Below are 25,421 nucleotides of genomic sequence, written 5' to 3' on the forward strand. Positions count from 1 at the left end.
TCCTCTCCCAGCTGGGTAGTGTGGCACTAGCTGAGTACTACATAAAGTATGTCAAGGTTGGTGTATCATTTGTCAGATTGTCATGCTTGAATTTCAAATATTACAAGAACTGGAAATCTATGATAATTGCATTTATCTGACAGCTCCATTTCTTACTACTGTGAACTTTGTAAACTTGTTACGGTGTATTTCTACCCACTGTTAGCATCAAAACTCAGAAGAGTGTAGATTAATACAGGACTGACATTTAGCTTTTAGCTTTTTCATCCAGTCTCTCCTGGAAAACAACCTTCTAGTCTTTTGGGCTAACAATCCTTTCAGAGTTTAATTTTAATTTTAGAAGGTAAGCGATGTCATTTTTCTAAGGGAAACTGTTCTGAACAGAGTTGTGAATTTAAAGCAAAAGGTGCTTAAGGGATGTAGCATAACTGTGTTCCTTTGAATAAGGGGGGAAATTAAATCACAATTATTATAATCTGTCATTGTTATTATTATCTATCATTAAATAGAGCCCATTGAATGCAGCCAAAGTGCTTATCCATGTCAGTTTTCACATGGCTTTTCACCTGTTGTATAGCATACTGGGTGAAGAGGCCTTTAAAATGCCTTTTTAGCATTAAAATGTCATTATTTTTGTCTATTGTTTTGCTTCAGTAGCTGATAAATAGATTACAACTTTGAGTTTTAATTGTGATCTTATGTTTCTAAACATTTACGTTGTTGTCTAAAGCTTCCTTCACTAGTTGAAGGATACCGTGAGTTCTGGTTTGGCTTAAAACTTAAGTTGGGAAAGAAAATGTCTCTTGGACACTTCTCCATTGCCATCATTCTTAGATCCATGAGTTGAAACAGGTGTATGCTTTTTTAAAAATTCTAAGTAGTACAGTTGTTTTCAGAAGGAAGCATTTTCCTATTGCACCTGCAAGCCTGACTTGGGAGTATGAGGAACGTACAATCAAACCGGACTGTGAATTCAAAAAACGTTGATTGGATTCATTTCCATTCTCCAAGCCAAGAAGCAAAAGATGGAAAAATCAAACAAAAATACTGAAAGACTCATTTCACTTTGTTGTTGTTTTAAACATATGATTCCTTATAATCAACATAAAAAAGAAAAGTTTTATAAAAATAAGGACATTTGCAGATCTTGCCATGTTTTCTTGAGACTCCCCTCTGAGGCCAAGTTGGTCAAGCGTCTAGACTCCCATGGGTCGAGCATCTGGACTCCCGTGGGCAGAGCATCTAGACTCCCGTGATCTGAGCATGTAGACTCCTGCGGGTAGGGCATCTAGACACCTATGGGTCAAGAATCTAGACTCCCGTGGCTAGAACGTCTAGACTGCCATGGGTAGAGCATCTAGACACCCATTGGTAGAGCATCTAGACTCCCATGGACTTCTGCATGAGCTTCCTCCCTGCTCTGCTGCTTCATAGTGCAGAGACAAACCAGGCCTTTGAGGTGTTTCTTTATGAACAGCTTTAAACGCAGTGGCTTAGGAACACTTTTCTTTGCATAGGGTTTTCCCCAGCCCAGGTGGTGTGAAGTCTGGCATGAACAGCGCCGTCTGAGCGTAAACAAGGCCGTAGCATAAAAAAAGGCTCATCCGGCTCCAGGTGGTCTCTCACACAAGGGCGGCTTGCAGGTCCTTGGAGAAAGAAAGGAAGAAACAGGACTATTAGGTCGTGAATAAGTAGGCTAGAAAAGGCAGTGGCAGGGTCCCATCCACCCATGCTGAAGGAGTACAGCTGTACCATTTCACACATACAAGGTGTCCTCCATTCTGGTGCACACTGGCTGAGGAGGCTTTGCCGTACTGGTGGTACTTGATGCCTCGCTTGCTGGTGCCTGGACATGAACGTCATCCCTCTTACCCGCGTGCTGTTTGTCCTTCACGTGCGTGGTACCTTCTGGGGTACCTTGTGGAGTAGGTGAGAGGCAGCAGATCTGAAGGTGGAACTTCATAGCATTGCTGAACGGCCCATGTGTGAATCATAGAATGCTTTGGGTTGGAAGGGACCTTCAGACCTCCTCTAGCCCAACCTCCCTGCAGTGAGCAGGGCCATCTCCAACCAGCCCAGGTTGCTCAGAGCCCCGTCCAACCTGGCCTTGAATGTTTCCAGGGATGGGACCTCCACCACCTCTCTGGGCAACCCGTTCCAGTGTTTCACCACCCAAATAGCAAGAATAGCAAGGAAGTCCTTGATGGGAGCAAAAATCTGTCCTTGCCAAAGTGCAGCCACCAGCCTGCAGACAAAAGGAGGGTCGCTGAGAACGGCTTGCAAAAGACCAAGGGCTTTTGGTCGTACAGGGCCTAGGGTGGTTTTTTTCGTAAAGCTCTCTGTTGTTTAGTAAAACCTGGAGTTTTAGTGAGTTCTTGCAAGAACGTTATTGGGAGGCCTTGTTAGACTTACAGACCACTTACCACAGCTTTATTAACATGTGTGGGGTTTTAATTAAGATATGGACTACTTGAGGGAGCAGCTGAACGATTCCCTAATGAATTTGTTACATTAATTTCCTGCAGAAAGCACATGTGAGCCTAACTTAAATTCCTCCCGCAATTCGTTTATGTAATTCACTCCGGTAAGTGCTGTGGTTTGTCCCTGTGCTTGTTCGCTGAACTGACAGGTTTAATTTCACGTGGCACGAGAGCCTGCAGTACTGAGTTTGCAGTGCTTCATAAAAGCCGATTTCACATCTTGTGCTGTTGGGTTTTGGCAAGACGGTGGCAACAAAATATTCCCGTAAAACAGAAACGTCCAAGTGACAGATATTGATGCCAAAATTTCAATTTTTTTTATTAATTACTCTCCAAAGATAGGTCTTAAATCCATATTTAATCACGTGGGTAAGTGGCCGGATTTTTTACGCGTGCAGCTTCAGAGCTTGAGATCCAGCGAGGTGCTTAGCCGGGTGGGCTGTGTGTGCCTTGCACGCCGAAGATCAGTTTCCACAGGAGGTTCCTACACTTGAGGCCAACAACAAGCTGTCCAAGCCCGCCGCTGGCTCTTGCAATCCCTCCCCGGTGAGCTCCAGAGCTCGCAGAATGTGTCCCTGGGTCATAAACGTCACATCTGAGCTGGACCGCCCGTGGAGACGTATGCGTGCAATGCCTGGATGCTCGCCGCTGCCGAAGTTTGGGTGTTTATTTAAAAGCTGAAGTGGAGATTTAGGATTCTGAATTTAGTTACTCTTTTAAAAAAAACATCCCTGGCTTTTCTCTCCCACTGGGAGATGTTTGTCATGATGAAAATCATAGAATCATAGAATCACAGAATGGTTTGGGTTGGAAGAGACCTTAAAGACCATCTGGTTCCAACCCCCCTGCCATCAGCAGGGACATCTTCCACCAGACCAGGGTGCTCAGAGCTCCATCCAACCTGGCCTTGGACACTGCCAGGGAGGGGACAGCCACAGCTTCCCTGGGCAACCTGAGCCAGGGCCTCACCACCCTCATGGGGAAGAATTTCTTCCCAATATCTGATCTAAATCTGCCCTCTTTTAGTTTAGAGCCGTTCCCCCTTGTCCTATCACTACACACCCTTGTGAAAAGCCCCTCTCCATCCTTCCTGCAGCCCCTTCAGGCACTGGCAGCTGCTCTAAGGTCACCCTGGAGCCTTCTCTTCTCCAGGCTGAACAGCCCCAACTCCCCCAGCCTGTCCTTGTAGGAGAGGTGCTCCAGCCCTCGGATCATCTTCATGTCCCTCCTCTGGCCCCGCTCCAACACATCCATGTCCTTCCTATGTTGGGGGCTCCAGAGCTGGACGCAGGACTCCAGGTGGGGTCTCACCAGAGCGGAGTAGAGGGGCAGAATCCCCTCCCTCGCCCTGCTGGCCACGCTGCTCTGGATGCAGCCCAGGGTACAAATTGCACCTTTGCCGGTCACAGCGCTCGCTTCCGTGGTTTCCTTGGTGGTGGATCCGTGGTTTCCTTGGTGGTGGATCAGACCCTGCCTGCTCCCATCGCAGCCACCACATCCGTACCATCCCTTGCGCTCCTTTGGTGCTGGCGAGTGCCCTGGAGCGTCCCTGCATGCCACCACGTTTTCCTTCTCCATTTGCCAACCAGACTATAAATGGCATTTATAGAAACGCGGAGCTGACCTTCTCTGTCATGTGGCTTTTCAGATAATCCCTTTGATTTATTCTGAAGTCTCAGACTTCAGCTGGAGCCCTACAGTGACCCCTCCATGCGAACCTCGGCTTTCACACAGGTTCAAATCAGATGTTGCTAATAATTGAGGGAGAAAACCATTCTGCTTTGATTTTTAACACCGTATGCATTTTCCCTCCCTTTTCTACTGTTTTGCCCATATGCTGCTGTTCTTCGCTTTCCTCCTCCCCTGCGTTTGTGTTCCTGCCTGCTGGCATTTGCAGGCTGCTGTTCGGTGCTGTGTGGATGGACAGAAGGGCCGAGCAAGCCCAGGGCTGAGTGTACCCTCAGCGAGCTTGCTGATGGCACATCTAGGAGGGGTGGTGGATACACCAGAAGGCTGTGCTGCGATCCAGCGAGACCTGGACAGGCTGGAGACTTGGGCAGAGAGAATCACATAGAATCACAGAATAGTCTGGGTGGGAAGGGGCCTTTAAAGGTCATCTAGTCCAACTCCACCCCCCAGATAAGCAGGGGCACCCTGAACGAGGTCAGGTTGCTCAGAGCCCTAGAGTTCAACAAGGGCAAGTGCGGGGTCCTGCGCCTGGGGAGGAACAACCCCAGGCACCAGTACAGGCTGGGGCTGACCTGCTGGAGAGCAGCTCTGTGGAGAGGGACTGGGAGTGCTGGGGGACAACAGGGTGACCATGAGCCAGCAGTGTGCCCTGGGTGCCAAGAAGGCCAATGGGATCCTGGGGTGCATCAAGAGGAGTGTGGCCAGCAGGACGAGGGACGTTCTCCTTCCCCTCTACACTGCCCTGGTGAGGCCTCATCTGGAGTCCTGTGTCCAGTTCTGGGCTCCCCAGCTCAAGAAAGATGAGGAGCTACTGGAGAGAGTCCAGCGGAGGGCTGTGAGGATGGTGAGGGGACTGGAGCGTCTCTCCTACAAGGAGAGGCTGAGGGAGCTGGGCTTGTTCAGCCTGAAGAAGAGAAGGCTGAGAGGGGACCTTAGAAATGCTTATAAATATCTGCAGGGTGGGTGTCAGGAGGACGGGGCCAGACTCTTTCCAGTGGTGCCCAGTGACAGGACAAGGGGCAACGGGCACAAACTGAAGCAGAGGAAATTCCAGCAGAACATGAGGAAGAACTTCTTCCCTCTGAGGGTGACGGAGCCCTGGCCCAGGCTGCCCAGGGAGGCTGTGGAGTCTCCTTCTCTGGAGATATTCCAGCCCTGCCTGGACGCGGTGCTGTGCAGCCTGCTCTGGGTGACCCTGCTTCAGCAGGGGGTTGGACTGGGTGATCCCCAGAGGTCCCTTCCAACCCCAACCAGTCTGTGACTCTGTGAAATCCCAAGTTCCCGCTCAGGCTGTGATGCCTGGAGGAGTCTCGGCCTCTTGGCCTCTGGTGCACAGATAACTTGCCTCCCTCCCAAGGAGTTCCACAGTTCCACAGTAGCGTGGTCCAAGCTGAGCTCAGCCTCCCAGTCACAATGAAGGGCTGGGGCATGACAGGGGCAAGGGCTTCTGATTTTTCACCTTCTGCTGGTGTCGCTGTTGGGCAGTGACGGATGTCTTGTCTTCTGGCCCGCCCTTCCTTGTCCCACAGTATCACACTCGCCAGCAGAGAGCACGATTGAATACAAATCTGATTGAAGAATAAAGATTCAAACAGGTGGCAGAATCCATGGGGAAGAAAGGTGAGAAGTGAGAAGAGAAGCACCCAAATTTCATCCCAGTTTTGGTTTTCACACATGTTTTTTTCCTCGCAAAAACCAGCCGTGGTCTGTGTAACCATGTGCATTCGTACCTACGTTTTCATAACAGCCTTAATGCACGGAGAGATCAAAACTATTACAAAACATACGGCTGTGGGTATACAGATACATGCTTTTGGATTTATCTGCTAGAAAAAGAAGGACCCCTGTTGCTGTGCTATATCATCTAAAGTATAAAAATAGAAGATTTTCATTAGTTTCATATCGTGGTGCTGTATTTTGAGTTCGGGCCCTCAAGGCACCCTGTATCTCTGTTCTTCCTCTGTCTTTTGCCGACAAGCAAATTAACTCTGCGTATCTAGAAAACAGCTCGCGTAACACAATCCCGATGCTGGGGTTTCTCCTCCCTGAAGTACCAGTTTTCTGGGTTAGCCTGCGCTTCAGTGTGTGCTTCTCCAACAGCTTGGCTGCGCTGCCAGCTCCGTTCCAGGGTTTGCAGGGTTTATACTGGTTTATTTCTGTAAATGGGCTCTAGAGAGAGCCTAACACCAATAAAACAGAGTCAAGTGATAAACTTTCAGCTTTCCAAAATTTTTAACTTTGTGAGAATCGTAGCCTTTCAGTGGTATCTCGGAAGTATCAAAGACCTTCACAAAGTGTTAATAATTATCAGACTGTTAATAATTATCGGACTGCTTCAGAGAAAGAACAAGTTTGTGTACAGTGCCAGGACCCCATGCCAAAAGAGACAAAGCACAGCGAAAGGTTTTCTTTGCACAGTCCTGAAATTCTCATTTGTTGCATTCAGGGAGGGAATAATCAATCGCACGCCACTATATAATGATAGATCTCGTGGGTTCATGATGCCTGCATCATTTTCTTAAAGCATCTTCCTTCTGACTTCAGAAATCAGGAGAAGAACTTGGTCTGGTTTGGTTTCTGGGCCACCCCAGGCTGTAGAGCAGAGCATCTCCGTTCTCCACTTCTCAAGCTCCTTGTGAAAATGGATTCGTTCTGGTACCAGTGGTTATGCAGATGTGTAGCTGAAGAGGAGATGGGTTCTCTCTGATGAAAAAGTTCAGAAGTAGATCAAAAAGAAGGTCTGGCAGTCTCGTCCGGTTTGGCGCTGGATGCAGCTCCGCACCCTCTGACTCCCCTCGCGTGCAGCGCAAGCGGGTGGAAGCAGGGCAGGAGCGATATCGGTGAGGTCGGGCACCGCTTACCGCAGAACGGGCTTGTGTTCTTCTTGGGATGTCATCAAGATCTCAGATACGTGCTTTAAAATCTTTAGTCTTGTGCTGGTTAACAGTGATTTTCTTTTTTTCCACAACTGGCCTTCTTCAAGACTGACAGGAAAGCAATATCCCCAAATTTCCTTTAAATGCCTTTTCCCATACATAATAGGGCTCAGGATTCAAAGGAATCCATTCAGCGTGCTTTCCTATGCCATTTAACTTCCCGTGAAAAAAACAGTAACAGGAAGAGTTGTTTTAATTAGCACTTGAGCTGCGCGGCAGCTAATGTATTCCACCTCCTCGCCGTGGTAAAAGGAGCAGATTCCGAGGCAGCGCGAAGCGGGCAGAGAGAGGGGTTGTGTTCTGCTCCCCCTATGCACACACAGCCCCATTCATGGGGAAGGTGCGAACGGGAGGTGATTTGTAGCTGCCAGCCCTTCGTACAGCACAAGCTCCTGTTGTTCTCCAGGCTGGAGGGGAAGCCGGCTCCCCCCTGCAAACCCACTGCTGTGCGGCAGGTACGCAGCAGCCTGCAGAGATTTTTATTGTAAATCTCAACAATAAGATGGCAAAGATAAAGTTTTTCTTTTTTAATATACATTTAAAAAAATAAGAACTGGGTGTCAGGGTGGAGAAAGAGACCCATGACCTCAAGGAGTCAATGGCCTCAAGTGCATCAGGGCAGGTTTAGATTGGATATTAGGAAAAATTTCTTCACTGAAAGAGTGGTCAGGCATTGGACCAGGCTGCCCAGGGCAGTGGTGGAGTCCCCATCCCTGGAAGGGTTCAAAAACCGTGTAGATGTGGCACTTGGGGACATGGTTTAGCAGGCACGGGGGTGATGGGTTGACAGCTGGACTTGATGATCTTCGAGATCTTTTCCAATCTTCATGATTCTGTGATTCTGTGACTTCTCCACACATGTGATGTTGCTTGCTCAGAAGTCCCAAGAAAGCCCCATTTTAGAGAAACCTTTCAAAGTACGGCTCTTTTCCCTCCATCTGCCAGCCTTAAACTGGCACCAGACCAGAGCTTCGATTCCCAGTGCCCCCCAGCACCGTGGAGACTGGGAGCACGCACTGAGCCCCTGCTCGGGTGCAAGTGGGGATGCGCTCCGGTCTGCACGGCGTGCCGGGGCTCTTCACAGAATCACAGAATGGTCGGGGTTGGAAGGGACCTCTGTGGGTCACCCAGCCCAACCCCCTGCCGAAGCAGGGTCACCTAGAGTAGGCTGTAGAGGACCTTGTCCAGGTGGGTCTGGAATATCTCCAGAGAAGGAGACTCCACAGCCTCCCTGGGCAGCCTGTTCCAGGGCTCTGTCACCCTCAGAGGGAAGAAGTTCTTCCTCGTGTTCAGCTGGAACTTCGTCTGCTTCAGTTTGTGCCCGTTGCCCCTTGTCCTGTCGCTGGGCACCACTGGAAAGAGTCTGGCCCCGTCCTCCTGACACCCACCCTGCAGATATTTATAAGCATTGATAAGGTCCCCTCTCAGCCTTCTCTTCTCCAGGCTGAAGAAGCCCAGCTCCCTCAGCCTCTCCTCGTAGGGGAGATGCTCCAGTCCCCTCATCATCCTTGCAGCCCTCCGCTGGACTCTCTCCAGCAGCTCTTCTCTTGGTTTGGAGCTGGCGACGGGGGTGAAGTGGTGGGGCCCGTTAAACCGATGGCGGGGGATTGCTCAAAGGAAGATGGAGCCAGGAACAAAAAGCCAAGTGGGACGCGCCGGGCCGGGCAAGGTGAGGAGCATCGCGGGGGCTTCCAGCCACGGAGCCAGACCGTGCCCACAGGAACCTGCCCTGCGCTTCCAGACGCGGGAGGTGACAAGCTGGTTTGAAACTTCTTGGTCAAAAAGCTCTTGTTAAAATAAAGAGAGAGAAGGAGAAGTGATGCCAACAGGAGAAGGAGACAAGTATTGCTTTTTGGAGAAAAATAACTGCAGAGCCAAAATAAAATGCTTTTAAATGGTCCAAGAAAATAAACAATTAAGGAAAAAAAGAAGAATGTGCAAAGCAAAGCAAACTTGATGTGATTTTTACCTTGAGTGAACTTGCTCAACGCGGGGGACTTGCGTTCGCTAGCGAAAGGAAACGTTCCAGAGGTGGCTTGGCCAAATCAACGGCGTTTGCTGATAAAGGATTAAAAAAAGGATAAAGAAAATATAACTGCTTACATTAGCTAGGAGCTGCTTATCTATAATGTGGCTGAAACAGAGAAATCTTGGCTCTTGGAGAGGAGGAAGATCTAGTAATATGGTAATGAGATATGGCTCTTCATTTTAATGTTCATTTGCAAAGCGCTTTATAAATGTGAGCTATTAAACACGCACGGCCTCAGAGCTGGGAGCGAGCGGGGCCTGCCCCGTTTTCCCATTCACAGAATCACAGAATGGCAGGGGTTGGAAGGGACCTCTGTGGGTCATCTAGTCCAACCCTCCATTCCTCTGTTTCCCCATGGGCAGGGTAGAAGCGCACCGGCCGGACGAGGTCTCCTCTGAATATTTTCCCTGTGCTAGCGATAAATAGAAACCAGGATTCCCCACCTCGGGCTTGATTTACTGACCTCGTCTGCCCAGGAGGTGTTCACTTCCACTTTTTTTTCAGCTGTGGGACGCTGCTCCCTCGCACGCAAACCGGCACGAGATCACTGGCAGGAGCCATCTCTGATTTCAAGAGCACCGGTGCTTATTTTCAAGAGCTGCAGGCTTGCGGTCACGGCTTTCACCGACCGCACGCAGGCTCCTCGGCCAAAGGGAAAATGAAACTTCAGGCAGTCAGAGTATCGGAGCATGCGGGTTGTACGCATACATAACAATAAAAATATTCAGCAGTGTGCCCTGGCTGCCAAGAAAGCCAATGGGATCCTGGGGTGCATCAAGAAGAGTGTGGCCAGCAGGACGAGGGAGGTTCTCCTTCCCCTCTACACTGCCCTGGTGAGGCCTCATCTGGAGTGCTGTGTCCAGTTCTGGGCTCACCAGTTCAAGAAGGATGAAGAGCTACTGGAGAGAGTCCAGCGCAGGGCTACAAGGATGGTGAGGGGACTGGAGCATCTCTCCTACGAGGAGAGGTTGAGGGAACTGGGCTTGTTCAGCCTGAAGAAGAGAAGGCTGCAAGGGGACCTTAGAAATGCCTACAAATATCTGAAGGGTGAGTGTCAGGAGGATGGGGCCAAGCTCTTTCAGTGGTGCCCAGTGACAGGACAAGGGGCAATGGGCACAAACTGAGGCACAGGAAGTTCCGTCTGAACATGAGGAAGAACTTCTTCCCTCTGAGGGTGACGGAGCACTGGAACAGACTGTCCAGGGAGGTTGTGGAGTCTCCTTCTCTGGAGATATTCAAGACCCGCCTGGACAAGATCCTGTGGGTGCCTACTGTAGGTGACCCTGCTTCGGCAGGGGGGTTGGACTAGATGACCCACAGAGGTCCCTTCCAACCCCTACTATTCTGTGATTCTGTGATTCCCATAAGTTATTTTGCACTCATTAAAAAAAAAAGGCGTGTGTGTATGTGTATATATTATACATATATTCTGCTCTACAGAATGTGAAGATGTGAAAGACTGAATCAGATAAGCTATTCCAAATTCCCTTTAAATTTTGAAGGGTGATTTTGTGCTGGATCTTCTACCGCGGCGATGAGGAGTCAAGCGAGAATAGAGGCGGGCAGAGATGTCAGGAGGCGTGGAGCTGTGTTGACAGGGCTGTGCAAACACCGGGCGACCCAGTTATCTCTGAGCTGGGTGATCCTCGTCGGCGGGTCAGCCGAGAAAGCCAATTTTTTGCACCTCTGTGCAATGTAGGTCCTGTGGTGAGGGGGATGAAGCCAAGGAATTGGTCTTTCATGAGGCACTGGCTGGCCACCCGGAGGGACCTTTGGCGTGGTCCTCTAAATGGAGGTTGGCCTTGGTGGAAGATGTGTTATATCTTAGCAGGAGTGCTTTGGAAAAATACATTAAAAGCAGTAACTGTGCCATTTGGAGGGATAATGACTTTTTATGGCAATACAGCTCTTCCCAATGTGTAGCTCTCCTTCCCGCTGTATTTATAGAATCATAGAATGGTTTGGGTTGGAAGGGACCTTAAAGATCATCTGGTTCCAGCCCCCCTGCCATAAGCAGGGACATCTTCCACCAGCCCAGGGTGCTCAGAGCTCCATCCAACCTGGCCTTGAACCCTGCCAGGGAGGGGGCAGCCACAGCTTCTCTGGGCAACCTGGGCCAGTGCTTCACCACCTTCATGGGGAAGAATTTCTTCCTAATGTCTAATCTAAACCTGCCCTCTTTTAGTTTACAGCCATTCCCCCTTGTCCTATCACTCCACACCCTTGTGAAAAGTCCCTCTCCATCCTTCCTGTCGGCCCCTTCAGGCACTGGCTGCTGCTCTAAGGTCCCCCCAGAGCCTTCTCTTCTCCAGGCTGAACAGCCCCAACTCCCTCAGCCTGTCCTCGTAGGAGAGGTGCTCCAGCCCTCGGATCATCTTTGTGTCCCTCCTCTGGCCCTGCTCCAACACATCCATGTCCTTCCTATGCTGGGGGCTGCAGAGCTGGACGCAGGACTCCAGGTGGGGTCTCACCAGAGCGGAGTAAAGGGGCAGAATCCCCTCCCTGGCCCTGCTGGCCACGCTGCTCTGGATGCAGCCCAGGACACGGTTGGCTTTCTGGGCTGCCAGTGCACATTGCCGGCTCATGTTGGGCTTCTCATCCACCACGGACCATTTAGCACGGACCTGGCTCATTTCCACACGGAGCTCGTCCTCGGGGCCTCCTAGCATGGGACCTTCTGTTTGCTGTGGCTGGAGAGCAAAACACACCCCACGCCAGAGAAGCTGCTGTGTGCGCTAGGTCACAGATGGGGTTAGAGAGGTGCTGTTCGCTGTGCCTGCTGCCTAGGATTCGTGGCTTCTGGCTTAGCTACAGAGACGCGTGCCATGCTGAGGACACGCTGTCTAACAAGAACCTGAGTTTCTAGAATACAATGTGATGAAACTAATTCAAAATTTCCTCCCAGCTATCCTTTTGCTACTGCTTCTTATCAAAACACTTGAGAGTTTTTCATTCGCTCGGCTCCGTTGATGCCGTGGAAAGCTGGAATTGAAGACCTAATAATTGGAATACTATTAAGCAGGGATTCCTTATTGCGGCACCGGGCACACGGGGGATCTCTCCTCCAAACGTGTGCACCAAACACCCTGTCATTTCAGGTTAAATACACTCACAGTATACATATTCATTATATTTTGGAGAAATGCTTAGCAGATTCATGACTTTCACAATAACTAATTAGCATATGTTAATATCTTTCACACGTCTGTTAGTGTCCTTGGGTGGTCTTTGGGGGTCTCAAGGTGAAGGCTTATACTCCTCATCACAGTGTCTGCTGGCTGACCTTTGTTTCTGCACTGGCTCAGTTCTAAGATCCCACATACCATGTCCTTCCAGGTTGTTTGGCTCTGGTCTTGTTGTCCTCTTGGTGCCTCTGTCTCTCTGTAGCTCGGTGCAACTTCCCTCCCAAGGCTGAGCTGTCCAAATAACATTATTTAGGAGTCTCTCTATCTTAGAGCTTTCCTATCCCCCCCCAAACAGCGAGTCAAGTTTGTCTAAGTAGCGTTATTTAGGAGCTTCTTTATCTTAGAGCTTTCCTGTCTTCTCAAAACAGCAAGGATCTACTTTAGTTTAATTGCAATCACTCTAGTAGTGGAAATTTTACATTTAGAGGTATAACCATGTTTCTTTATTTCTTTAGGCTGTGGCTCATCGCTGAGCCTGACTTCTCAGAAGGCCACCGATGCAGTGGACAACATCTTTCGGTCCCTCAGGGATATTGCAAGAGCTCGAATGCATCTGAAGCAGTTTAATTCCATACATAATCCGGGCAGCAACACCCACCAGGCAAGTGGATCTTTGTTTTCTCTGTGTGTGTTCCTTCTCTAGCATGCTGTCAAAATTACAGCGCTCGTTTTGCTGATGTGCTAGTGCTGTACGCGTTCTGCCCACGGGGAAGATATTTAAGTACAGATTTTACAACTGACCTAATCGTCAAGACCTTCCTGGAGTCCTTCATCCAAACTCTGGCATATCCGTGTCAGTGCCAAGGAAGAATTACCAGAGGAAGCAACGAGGGGTTTGCTCTGCAGCTCTGCGATGCGCCATACAGAATCACAGAATCACAGAATGGTCGGGGTTGGCAGGGCCCTCTGTGGGTCACCCAGTCCAACCCCCTGCCCAAGCAGGGTCACCCAGAGCAGGCTGCACAGCACCGCGTCCAGGCGGGGCTGGAATATCTCCAGAGAAGGAGACTCCACAGCCTCCCTGGGCAGCCTGGGCCAGGGCTCCGTCACCCTCAGAGTGAAGAAGTTCTTCCTCATGTTCAGCTGGAGCTTCCTCTGCTTCAGTTTGTGCCCATTGCCCCTTGTCCTGTCGCTGGGCACCACTGGAAAGAGTCTGGCCCCGTCCTCCTGACACCCACCCTGCAGATATTTAGAGGCATTTCTAAGGTCCCCTCTCAGCCTTCTCTTCTCCAGGCTGAACAAGCCCAGCTCCCTCAGCCTCTCCTCGGAGAGATGCTCCAGTCCCCTCCTCATCCTCGTAGCCCTCCGCTGGACTCTCTCCAGTAGCTCCTTTTCTTGTTAAGACTTAAGAAAAGGTTTCTACAGAAAAGTAAGTGAGAATTGGATAGCATCTTAAAAGGACTTTTTGTAGCACTGAATTTTATGTGTCTTACCTAAAATGATGCTTTCATCAGGTTGTCAAACCAGTTCATGTAGCAACCGTGCCAAGAGGAGAATATTTATATTACCTGATATTGTAACTGCTGTTCTTTTCCCTTCATCTTGATCTGAAGTGTGTTCCTCCCTCCCTCCTTCCCTTCCTCCATCCCTCTCTCCCCCCCTCCCTCCTGCCATCCCTCCCTCTCCTTTCCTCATTCTCTTTCTTTCTCTCTCTTTTTCTCTCTCCTTTTCTCCTCACAGTCTTGTCTGAAGTACGTCCCATAGCCATCGAGGTTTTTAACAGCTGTTTTAAGCACAATTTGTGCCCCACGAAAATTTAAAGCTGATCAGAGTTTCATTCTGTAAGTTAGAAATCAATGCAGCTGTTGGGGGTCATGTAAAAAATACCATAAAAACTCCCTAAAAATGTAGTACCGGTGTTTCAAGTTATAAAAGATTTTGAAAATGTTTGAAACAAGCATGGTTAAAGAAGGGTAAGTGACCACAGCATCTGCCTTTTAGTACCCGTGTAGCTGAACTGGATCATTTTGAAGGGCTCTGAGTTTTTGGTGCTGAAAAAGCAGATGTGCGAAATCATAGCACATTTTTAACATCTTTTGAGTGCATAGCTTTGTCTGAAGTCCGATAATCTCTTTCCTTTAATTTTGTGCGGTAAGCCTCTCTGTTTAACTGCGATTTCATCTCTGCTCCAAAAATATTTCATTCCTAACGTCTTTCTGTTCCTCATCTACGAAGATACTAAGCAGATTTTTATACACAGGACTTCATGCCCGCATGCATGGTATTTTCAAACCGTTGTTTCTTGCGTGACTGGATTTGACACAAATCTTGGCACGTTCCCCTAAAAGATCCTGCGGCTCATGTCTGCTGTAATTCGCTTTGTTGGCTCAATTAAACATTGTGCGCGTGTGGTGAGAAGAACTGGATGAGTTGTATAAATCTCCGTTGACAGGATTGTATTCAAAAAACTCTGAAGTTTTGTTTCTCGCTGTGAAGTGTTGGATGAAAAACATTTCTTTAATTACTCCAGAAATTTTTTGTCTCAAGCCAAGTGGCTTGCTTTTAATTTTCCATCGTTTTTATGTTTATCCTGCACGATGTTTCTTGTGCGTAGCATCTTTACAGAATGAATGATGTTACGCTCGATTCCCGTCAGAAATCTAGGGGATGATGTATACCTGGGCTAGTCCCAAAGGAAAACAAATGTATGGATCTGAAAGCTGCTGATTTGCTGGGACTGCTGTGCTTGCTGGAGTGATTGGAGTTCAGTCGCAGTTTGGGCAAAGCTGAAAGCAGCAGAGCAAGATTCCGTCTGTAAACCAAGAATTTTCGTTAAAGAGCATCTCTCCACAAGTCCAGAAAATTTTCATCTTAGTAACTTTTTCAGGATGGCAGGGTGGTTTAAACCTTGAACATGAGGAAGAACTTCTTCCCTCTGAGGGTGACAGAGCCCTGGCCCAGGCTGCCCAGGGAGGCTGTGGAGTCTCCTTCTCTGGAGATATTCCAGACCCGCCTGGACGCGGTGCTGTGCAGCCTGCTCTGGGTGACCCTGCTTGGGCAGGGGGTTGGGCTGGGTGACCGACAGAGGGCCCTTCCAACCCCTACATGGAAACATGGAAATTTCCAGGCTACTAATTCATATTCGGCACAAGTCTGTAGACCCAGATGAGGATGCAGGGTGGATCCTTTGGAAGTGGCTCTTCCAGGATGACGACCATTTGGACCTCTACACGTTCCGCTTTCTGTGGTCCCTAACTTCTCTGAAGCCCTGACACGCATATCAGTGGGGTTGTGTGGCCTATTTTTCTCAAGGTTTTCCGCAGGTGGAAGTATTATGTAGAGCGGCCTGGCCGCAGAAGCTGAAGAACCAACAGGGACTCCGTCACTCTGCTCTCCCATGAAACAAACTGAAGCAGAGGAAGTTCCGTCTGAACATGAGGAAGAACTTCTTCCCTCTGAGGGTGACGGAGCCCTGGCCCAGGCTGCCCAGGGAGGTTGTGGAGTCTCCTTCTCTGGAAATATTCCAGACCCGCCTGGACGTGGTGCTGTGCAGCCTGCTGTGGGTGACCCTGCTTGGGCAGGGGGTTGGACTAGATGACCCACAGAGGTCCCTTCCAACCCCAACCATTCTGTGGTTCTGTGATTCTATGAGGGATGGACAGGCAGGTCGGCCTCTTCCCACCCCTGCTGATAGCCAGGGGATAGGCAGGAGCGGTCAGTAAGCAACCTCTCCTAAAAGTCCCCGATTCAGTGTTTGTAAAATCATCACAAGGGGAGTGAGATCTTCTGGGTGCCCATCATCTGAGATGGGCAGCAGAGTGTCGTCCCTACTGCCGAATGGTTTCCTTTCTAGGATAATGATTTTTGTTGCCTTTGATGGAAATTAAACATTTAGAAGAGCAGATGCACCAAGTCTGAACAGCCTTACTCACAGCACGTTGTTCTTTTCGTGCAGGCTTCTTACAAACCTCTGCTGAAACAGGTAGTGGAAGAGATCTGTAACCCTGATCGACCTGATCCTGTCGATATCGAGCACGTCTCATCAGGCCTCACCGACCTCCTCAAAACCGGATTCAGCATGTTCATGAAGGTAAGCCAGGCTTCCCAAGCTGAGGTGTAAGGTTTTCCTGAGGTCGTAGCACCGTATGGCAGTAGCTGATTTTACGTATTTGGGTCGATATTGTTCAGCAGAACTTAAGGGGTGGTTAGGAGAGTTAAATCCTGGCAGAGGGGCTGGGGGTAGCTTGAGGCACCACGTTGCAGGTACAGTACAGATGGGCAGAACCTGCTGAACAAAACAAGAGGAGCGGAGCAGGCTGGACAGCTAAAGAAGGGTGATGCTGGACACCTAAATACGGGTGATATGTCCAGGAGGATGCAGTGTGACTTTGCTAAAGGAAAGTCCTACCTCACATAGCCTTCAGAGCTCTTCAGAGACACCCAACAAGTGAATTGATAAGCGAGTACCAGTTCGTATAACCCACCTGGATTTCCGAAAGGCCTTCCACAAGGCACCTCATCAAAGGATTTTGACGACACCAAGCAGCCTTGAGATGAGAGAGAAGTAAGTGTGAACAGCCAGGTCTCACAGGGGAGGAAGGAAGTCAGAGGAGCCTCATATTCGGTGCCTTTCCTGTAACTTGGTAAGGCTCAACTTGCAGTGGGGAGAAAGGAGGCCTATTAGTCAGAAATTGCCTTGTGGATTCTCTTTGCATGTTCTAAGACAGTCTTTCTACAAGAGCTTACTCTGCTTTTGCAAATTAGGCTATGCTAAGTGTTTGTTAAATGTCTACAGAGATGAAGCGTGGAGTAGATAGCATGCTGTGTGTTCAGCTCTGTCTTACTGCATATCCTGATTTCTCCGTTGAAGACAAGCCATCAAACCCCACCAATCCTAAGGTTATGAGTACAGTATATTTCTGCACGGTGCCTGGTGTTCTTCTTCCACTTTCACCACCACCACCCCTCAGCACAGAAGAGGCATCAGCAAACAGCAGGAGAGGCAGTGGACACAAGTAGCAGCAAGGGAGATTCCAGTTGGATATAAGGCAAAAACGCTCACGGTGAGAGTGCTTAGGTCCAGAGAGGCTGTGGATTCTCCACCTCTGAGATGTCCAAAGGTTGGCTGAACAAAGCCCGGAGCAACCTGATACAATTTTGAAGTCGGCCCTGCTTTGGGCAGAGAGGTGGTCTAGATGAGCTGCAAAGGTTCCTTCCAGCCTGAAATGTTCTGTGATTCTATGGTAATCAAAAAGAAAAAAGGCTTTTCGTATTTCGTGCAAATGTCTGCTGGGCTTGCCGTGCGTTTAAAGACAAGTGACAAAAATAGCTTGGACTGTTGTGTTGGTCCACTATCAGAATAACAAAGTTATTTTTCTGTTACTTCAGAGCAAGTTAGTCTTGAGCACAAAGCAGATATGCCCAAAATCCTGTGCTTGTTGTCAGGAATCTCTATCCACTGTTGAAATGGATTTCCAAATGTGTTTCGTTAGGTTCCTAAATGGAAATTCTCAGCTCTTCACGGCTTACGATAGAGCCCTGAGACGAAAGAGGATAGCTGTAGAAATAGTGACCCAATGTTCTCTCTGTTCATGTATCACTACAGAAAAAATTAATGCCAAAACTCCAAAAATAGTAGAAGAAAAAAACACATGTTCCACCATCAAACAAAGTAAACAAGTGGGTGCACAAAGGTGATTTTTTAAATGATTGGTTTTATTTACCAGTAACTCTCACAATTGTATTTATTTCACTGTGTTTGGTTATTTCTTTTTTTTTCAAGCAGGAACATAACTTGTGCTTTCTTTACCAAAAAAAAAAAAAAAAAAAAAGCAAGAAATGGACTTCAGAAAGTCTAAATAGATGGAGACATCGACAGCTTTGGCTAGCTTGAGGTCTATTCTATCCTTATTAATGAATTTGTGTGTGTGTGTATCACACAAGTATATCATGGCAATTATGTACCTGTAAGCATCTGCGTTTCTGCTAGTAAGAAAAATATCCTACTGTAAGGAATATAGAACAGATGAGTAAGTGAACCTTGTGTAGGATGAATATTTCACAGGCATCATCACATGCCTCACAAATGAGTCCATGCTTGCTCATTCAGTTGGTAGCCTGGCTTGCTGGCAGGTGCTCGATTATTACGTGAAGGAGTTTCTGACCAGCCTGTATTTCTGACACAAGAGGACCTTCTCCATTTACTGCACCGTCAGCACTGTAGTTATTTCATGAGCTTCCTTATTTTTTCATTTCTTCCTCAATGCCTGAATATCAATGCCAACTCACATAAACATGCTTTGGTAAGGGATGGATTCAGACGTGTTCATCCAGGATGAACATTGAACAGGCTGCCCGGGGAAGTGGTGGAGTCCCCATCCCTGGAGGGATTCAAAAAACATGTAGACATGGCACTTCAGGACATGGTTTAGCAGGCACGGTGGTGATGGGTTGATGGTTGGACTTGATGATCTTCAAGGTCTTTTCCAACCTTAATGATTGAATGATTCTATGATTCTAGGACAGACTTTTAAAGATACCTGTCATCCAGAAGTCGTTTCTCTGGTGGATGTGTTTGTTTTGAAGCTTAGGGAAGGTGAAGGGAAAAGGCCTCCCTGCTGCAAGGATTCTTCTTTGGGCTGCTGCTCTCAGACTCACGTGGTTCATGATGAACTGGGCTTGGTATCATCAATGCCAAGTGCCCTGCATAGCAGTCTAGTTTCTGGTGATCGATGTGTTTTCCTTTTTCCAGTTATTCAGCTAAATAAATTGGTTTCTGGTTGGTCACAAATACCAGATGCCTTGGTGCTGGTGTCCCGGTTGGCAGAGAGAGCCCTCATGGGGCAGCAGAAGTTGTTTCTGTTGACTCTGCTCAGAAGAAAAGGCTGTGGTTTGTGATCTGCTGTGAGAACAAACCTGTCCTCTGACCCCTTCCTCCTTCAGTTCTAGAGTTTTACTGACCACTGTCACCCCGCTTTCCCATCTGCTCCCCTCCCTCCCCTCCACGCAGACCCAGCAAAGAGCCCTCTCACCATCCGCGTCCGGAGGAGAGGCGGTGGTGGTGGGCTCGGAGCTGGAGAGAAGGCTGGCCCAGCTGGGATGCTTTGCTAGCTCAGGCAACCACTCCTCCTTCTTCCTTCATGCTCCTTTGCTCAATGTCATGAGGCCTCAGAAACGTCCCAAAACAACCAAACTTTAGAAGGATCCTAGATGATACGCGTTGCTTTTGTTGCGGTCCATTTCAGTTCTTCTTCTGTATCACAGAAATGAGCTGTGTTTAGCTACACGCAGCCTGGTCCTTCAAAAGAGAGAGCCTAGGGTGGTTGTATTATCAAACAAAAAAATCTTGGCAGAAACTTGCATTCTTAACACAGCCAAATATTTTGTACCCAAAGTATTGTCCTCCTTCAAAACACTTGTGCATAGCAGAACAAAACTGCAGATTCCAAGACCCTTTTCATTGCAATTTTAATTTAATCTAGAGTTTGCATGCCTAATAGTATTTTTAATACGCATTTCTGGAATTTGTGGTTTGAACTTTAGTCTTCTGAAGAATAATAAGTTTTATATAGGCACCATGTGTTTGGATCTAGGTTTATTTAAACTGAAGGAAATGATTTGTCAAGACATTTTCTCTTCAGCGTTGCCATGAAAGCTTGTGTTTTCCAGTTAATGCCCTTGCGTTGGGTGTCCTTTCAGCGTGTCCGATGTTGTGCACGCGTGTTTATGGTGACTTTGTTGTTGCTAGGGAAAATATTAGGAAAGAGAGGCTTTACTCAACAGCAAGCTTCTGAAGTTCAAGCTCTTTGCACATGTCTTGGGTCATTCACAGAATCACAGAATGGTTGGGGTTGGAAGGGACCTCTGTGGGTCACCCAGTCCAACCATCCTGCCGAAGAAGGGTCACCTACAGTAGGCTGTAGAGGACCTTGTCCAGGCGGGTCTTGAATATCTCCAGAGAAGGAGACTCCACAGCCTCCCTGGGCAGCCTGTTCCAGTGCTCCGTCACCCTCAGAGGGAAGAAGTTCTTCCTTCAGAAGCTTCGCGAGGTGGAGTGGAGTTGTTTGCTCTGGCGACAGTGTTAAGGAGAGCAAAGATCCATGAGAAGGAACAAACCACTAATTCCTGTATTACCTTGAAGTGCCGTAGCAGAGCATTTTGTCAACTTTTATCTTCACCATCTTTGCGAGCCGTTATTTCTTCAACCTTGTGTCACTGCTTACCGCAGTTACGGCATGAAATACTCTTGATATTTTTATCAAGTAATAGCTCTATCTGACCTGCTTTGTAAGTAAATATTTAGGTCTTACTTCAACGCCTCATGGTGTTTGAAATAGGAATGGACTTTTTTTCATTTCACCAATGCATCTGTCGAAGGTTTGTTGTACTGGTTTCAGACTCTCGGGGAGCTGAAGGGCTCAGGGAGCAGGGCTGGACGGGGAGCCTGGTGTAACCAAAGACCAGCTAGCCTGGATAGAGAGCACGCCACGAGTCTCTTCTGAAGTCTGCCAGCTCGAAAGCCTGACAGAGCTGTGGGATGAAAAACTGTCCAAAGACTAAATACAGGGCAGCCACAATGAGGACGAGAAGTAGAGCTGTACCCTGAGGAGCTGGGGCTGCAGGGATTGGAGGTGGCTGCCATGGTGGTGGGGCAAGGTGTTGTCGGGGGAGTGTGCTTTGTCAAGAAAGAACAGGTCTGCTAGGAAGCAGCAAAGTAATCAAACTTCTAGATGTGGTTAAGAGGAAATATCTCAAGGGTGGGTGTCAGGGGCCAGACTCCTTTCAGTGGTGCCCAGCAACAGGACAAGGGGCAACGGGCACAAACTGAAGCAGAGGAAGCTCCAGCTGAACATGAGGAAGAACTTCTTCCCTCTGAGGGTGACGGAGCCCTGGCCCAGGCTGCCCAGGGAGGCTGTGGAGTCTCCTTCTCTGGAGATATTCCAGACCCACCTGGACGCGGTGCTGTGCAGCCTGCTCTGGGTGACCCTGCTTGGGCAGGGGGTTGGGCTGGGTGACCCACAGAGGTCCCTGCCAACCCCTACCATTCTGTGATTCTGTGATTCTGTGAAACTGATGTTAAGCGTCGCCTTCATGTTTAAAATTAAAACGCAGTTTTATAAAGTCTCAACCGAAGGGGAATGTTTGTGCTGTTTTAATGATAAATGGGGAAAAATGAAACAAGTATTTTGTCTGAGCTAAAGTTTCTCTATATTAGTTACAACCCAGTCCTAGAAGTTTTGAAAAGACTGAAATGAAACAAGCTAGAACCTGCTGTTGTACTATAATGGACGCGATGTGTTTTCGTTGGATGAATCGTAAAGGAGTATTCGCTGGGCTGATGAAAACACGTTCCTCGTGATCCTTTCCACTGCCGACCTCAGGCAGGGATTCTAGCGTGTTTAGGCTGGGCTCCTTGCTTCTCCTGGGTAGTAATTCACCCCTCATTCCTTAAAACCACGTGTGTATGTGTACCCAACTGTGCATCCACCCGAGTACTCTGACTCTGGGGAAGGGAGGAAAGAAGTGAAGAAGGCGTGGAGGGAGAAGCCCTCAGACCTCATGAGAAACTCCTCCAGGTTTCAGTGGGAGCCATGAAGTCTTCTTTTCCCTGGAAACAGTGCATTCATTTTAACAGAGCGTCGTCCCCACTGATTTCCCTCTCAGCTGCTACAGAAACCAGCGTTCCACGAATGTTTCCTTCTGAGCTTCCTCGTTAGTCTTCCTCCAGCAGCTCAGGGAGACCGTCACTGGTAGTCCATAGGTCTGGAGTTGGACTAGGCATCTACAAATAATGCTTTCCTTCATGTTACAGGTGAATCGCCCTCACCCTGGTGATCATCCTCTTCTGATCATCTTTATGGTTGGTGGAGTGACAGTCTCCGAGGTCAAAATGGTGAAGGATCTGGTAGCAGCACGCAAACCTGGTACCCAGGTAAAAACATGTTCTAAATGGTCAGTTCCTATCTGAAGACTAAGAAAATTCATCAGATAATGTTCCTTGTAGCACCTGGTACCAAACCTACACAAAGCCACAGTCACATGGACAGGAACGGTTACACCTGTAGGCAACAAGTGTTCAGGCACCAAGGGGCTGGTTTTAACACATTAGGATCAGCCAGAAAAGTTCAAGCTCAAGCAGGACGTAGTGCTGGGATGCTCAGAAGGAACCTGCCAAGGGTTGGGGTACCATCTCATGACACGTCATAGAATCACAGAATGGCTTGGGTTGGAAGGATCTTATAAGACCATCTCGTTCCACCTCCCTGCCATGGGCAGGGACCCCTTCCACCAGCCCAGGGTGCTCCAAGCCCCGTCCAACCTGGCCTTGAACCCTGCCAGGGAGGGAGCAGCCACAGCTTCTCTGGGCAACCTGGGCCAGGGCCTCACCGCCCTCATGGAGAAGAATTTCTTCCTTATATCTAATTGAAATCTCCCCTTTTTCAGCTTGAAGCCATCACTCCCTGTCCTATCACTCCATGCCCTTGTCACAAGCCCCTCTCCAGCTCTCTCGCAGGCCCCTCCAGGCACTGGCAGCTGCTCTAAGGTCTCCCTGGTGCCTTCTCCTCCCCAGGCTGAACAGCCCCAGCTCTCCCAGCCTTTCCTCACAGCGGAGGGGTTCCAGCCCTCGGATCCTGCAGACAAGTCCACTAGCATTGCTGAGGAGCAAGATAAATTAACTTGGATACAGCTGTACCATTTCTGGGCCGGGCCATCTATCTCTGGTGGATACCTGACCACCAGATGCCCTAAGGGACTGCTGGGAGGAGGTTGGCTTCCGTGGTGAGGCTTCCATAGCCACCACGGGCTGGTCTTTGCCCCTTCTACCCTCTGGCAGCAGAACTTGGCTACGGCAGCTGCCGTCCAAACAGAGCGGGGAAGGAGAGGAGGAGGATGGGTGGGCGCCGGTGGCATCCGAAGTGTTAAAGAATGGTTGTCGATTGTGGAGGAGCCATCAGGTGCCGCGCAGATACGCGGGGCAATCGAAGAACCGTGGCGTCACCAGCTGGGTCGTGAACGTCGGCCCGGTTTCCAGGGCGGCTCGTAAACGCCGTGTTTGCACGTCCTGCCGAGCGCAGCTCTGAGGAGTCCAGCGGAGGGCTACGAGGATGGTGAGGGGACTGGAGCATCTCCCCTACGAGGAGAGGCTGAGGGAGCTGGGCTTGTTCAGCCTGAAGAAGAGAAGGCTGCGAGGGGACCTTATAAATGCCTACAAATATCTGAAGGGTGGGTGTCAGGAGGATGGGGCCAGACTCTTTCCAGTGGTGCCCAGCGACAGGACAAGGGGCAATGGGCACAAACTGAAGCAGAGGACGCTCCAGCTGAACCCGAGGAAGAACTTCTTCCCTCTGAGGGTGACGGAGCCCTGGCCCAGGCTGCCCAGGGAGGTTGTGGAGTCTCCTTCTCTGGAGATATTCAAGACCCGCCTGGACAAAGTCCTGTGCAGCCTGCTCTGGGTGACCCTGCTTGGGCAGGGGGGTTGGACTAGATGACCCACAGAGGTCCCTTCCAACCCCTACTATTCTGTGATTCTGTGATTCTGAGTGAGGGATCGTGAGCGAAACGGAGCCAGCCGAAGGCAGCCCCTCCGCTTGGCGTGCGTTTCCCACATGTGAGTTCTCTTCTCAAGGCAGCCTGGAGCGGCATTTCGTGAGGCCGAGTGTCCTTTTTAGAGGTGGGGTTTTTTTTCCGAGCTGATAACGCGTTTCTGCCCAGCCCGTCTATCGCCGTTCTCCTCAAAACAGCGAATAAAATTCCTTCCCATCTTGAAGGGGGTGGGGGACTGAGTTGTGACACGCTGACGGACAGAATCACAGAATCACAGAATGGCAGGGGTTGGCAGGGACCTCTGTGGGTCACCCAGCCCAACCCCCTGCCCAAGCAGGGTCACCCAGAGCAGGCTGCACAGCACCGCGTCCAGGCGGGTCTGGAATATCTCCAGAGAAGGAGACTCCACAGCCTCCCTGGGCAGCCTGGGCCAGGGCTCCATCACCCTCAGAGGGAAGAAGTTCTTCCTCGGGTTCAGATGGAGCTTCCTCTGCTCCAGTTTGTGCCCATTGCCCCTTGTCCTGTCGCTGGGCACCACTGGAAAGAGTCTGGCCCCATGCTCCTGACACCCACCCTTCAGATATTTGTAGGCATTTATAAGGTCCCCTCGCAGCCTTCTCTTCTTCAGGCTGAACAAGCCCAGCTCCCTCAGCCTTTCCTCGTAGGGGAGATGCTCCAGTCCCCTCCTCATCCTTGTAGCCCTCCGCTGGACTCTCTCCAGTAGCTCTTCATCTTTCTTGAACTGGGGAGCCCAGAACTGGACACAGCACTCCAGATGAGGCCTCACCAGGGCAGTGTAGAGGGGAAGGAGAACCTCCCTCGTCCTGCTGGCCACACTCTTCTTGATGCACCCCAGGATCCCATTGGCTTTCTTGGCAGCCAGGGCACACTGCTGGCTCATGGTTAACCTGTCGTCCCCCAGCACACCCAGGTCCCTCTCCGCAGAGCTGCACTCCAGCAGGTCCACCCCAAGCCTGTACTGGTGCATGAGGTTGTTCCTCCCCAGGTGCAGGACCCTGCCCTTGCCCTTGTAGAACCTCATCAGGTTCCTCTCTGCCCAACTTTCCAGCCTATCCAGGTCACACTGAATGGCAGCACAGCCTTCCGGTGTATCCACCACACCTCCCAGTTTGGTGTCATCAGCAAACTTGCTGAGGGTACATTCTAACTCTTCATCCAGGTCGTTGATGAAGAAGTTAAACAAGACTGGGCCCAGTACTGACCCCTGAGGGACACCACTTGTCACCAGCCTCCAACTAGACTCAGCGCCGCTGATGACAACGCTCTGAGCCCTGCCATTCAGCCAGTTCTCAATCCACTTCACCGACCACTCATCCAGCCCACACTTCCTGAGCTTCCCTAGGAGGATATCATGGGAGACTGTGTCGAAAGCCTTGCTTGGGACGAGTTACTCCACACCCAGAACGTATTAATACGCCCTGAAAGATGAGCAGGGGGTTAACGCGCGGGGTGGCGGAGAGCTATGCGGGGAGGCTTCTGACCGGCTTTCTGCAGGGACTTGAGGCTCGACGGCGGTGACGTGGGATCTGGTGTTGCTTTGCTTTGGCTTAACCCCAGCAGCAGGTCACCCTCCGAGGCAGATTCCGAAAGAATTTTA

General features: G+C 49.6%; 1 protein-coding gene across 1 annotated transcript in view; it reads left to right on the forward strand.

The window, feature by feature from the left end:
- SCFD2 (sec1 family domain containing 2) overlaps positions 1 to 25,421 on the forward strand; it is a 224,057-nt gene that overhangs the window by 193,272 nt on the left and 5,364 nt on the right. Inside the window, exons 6-8 of the mRNA XM_009940592.2 lie at positions 12,775 to 12,920; positions 16,215 to 16,349; positions 22,071 to 22,190. Of these exons, the coding sequence (XP_009938894.2) occupies positions 12,775 to 12,920; positions 16,215 to 16,349; positions 22,071 to 22,190 (401 nt within the window). The remainder of the gene's footprint in view (positions 1 to 12,774; positions 12,921 to 16,214; positions 16,350 to 22,070; positions 22,191 to 25,421) is intronic.

Source organism: Opisthocomus hoazin, chromosome 5, assembly GCF_030867145.1.
Source record: "Opisthocomus hoazin isolate bOpiHoa1 chromosome 5, bOpiHoa1.hap1, whole genome shotgun sequence".
NCBI lineage: Eukaryota > Metazoa > Chordata > Aves > Opisthocomiformes > Opisthocomidae > Opisthocomus > Opisthocomus hoazin.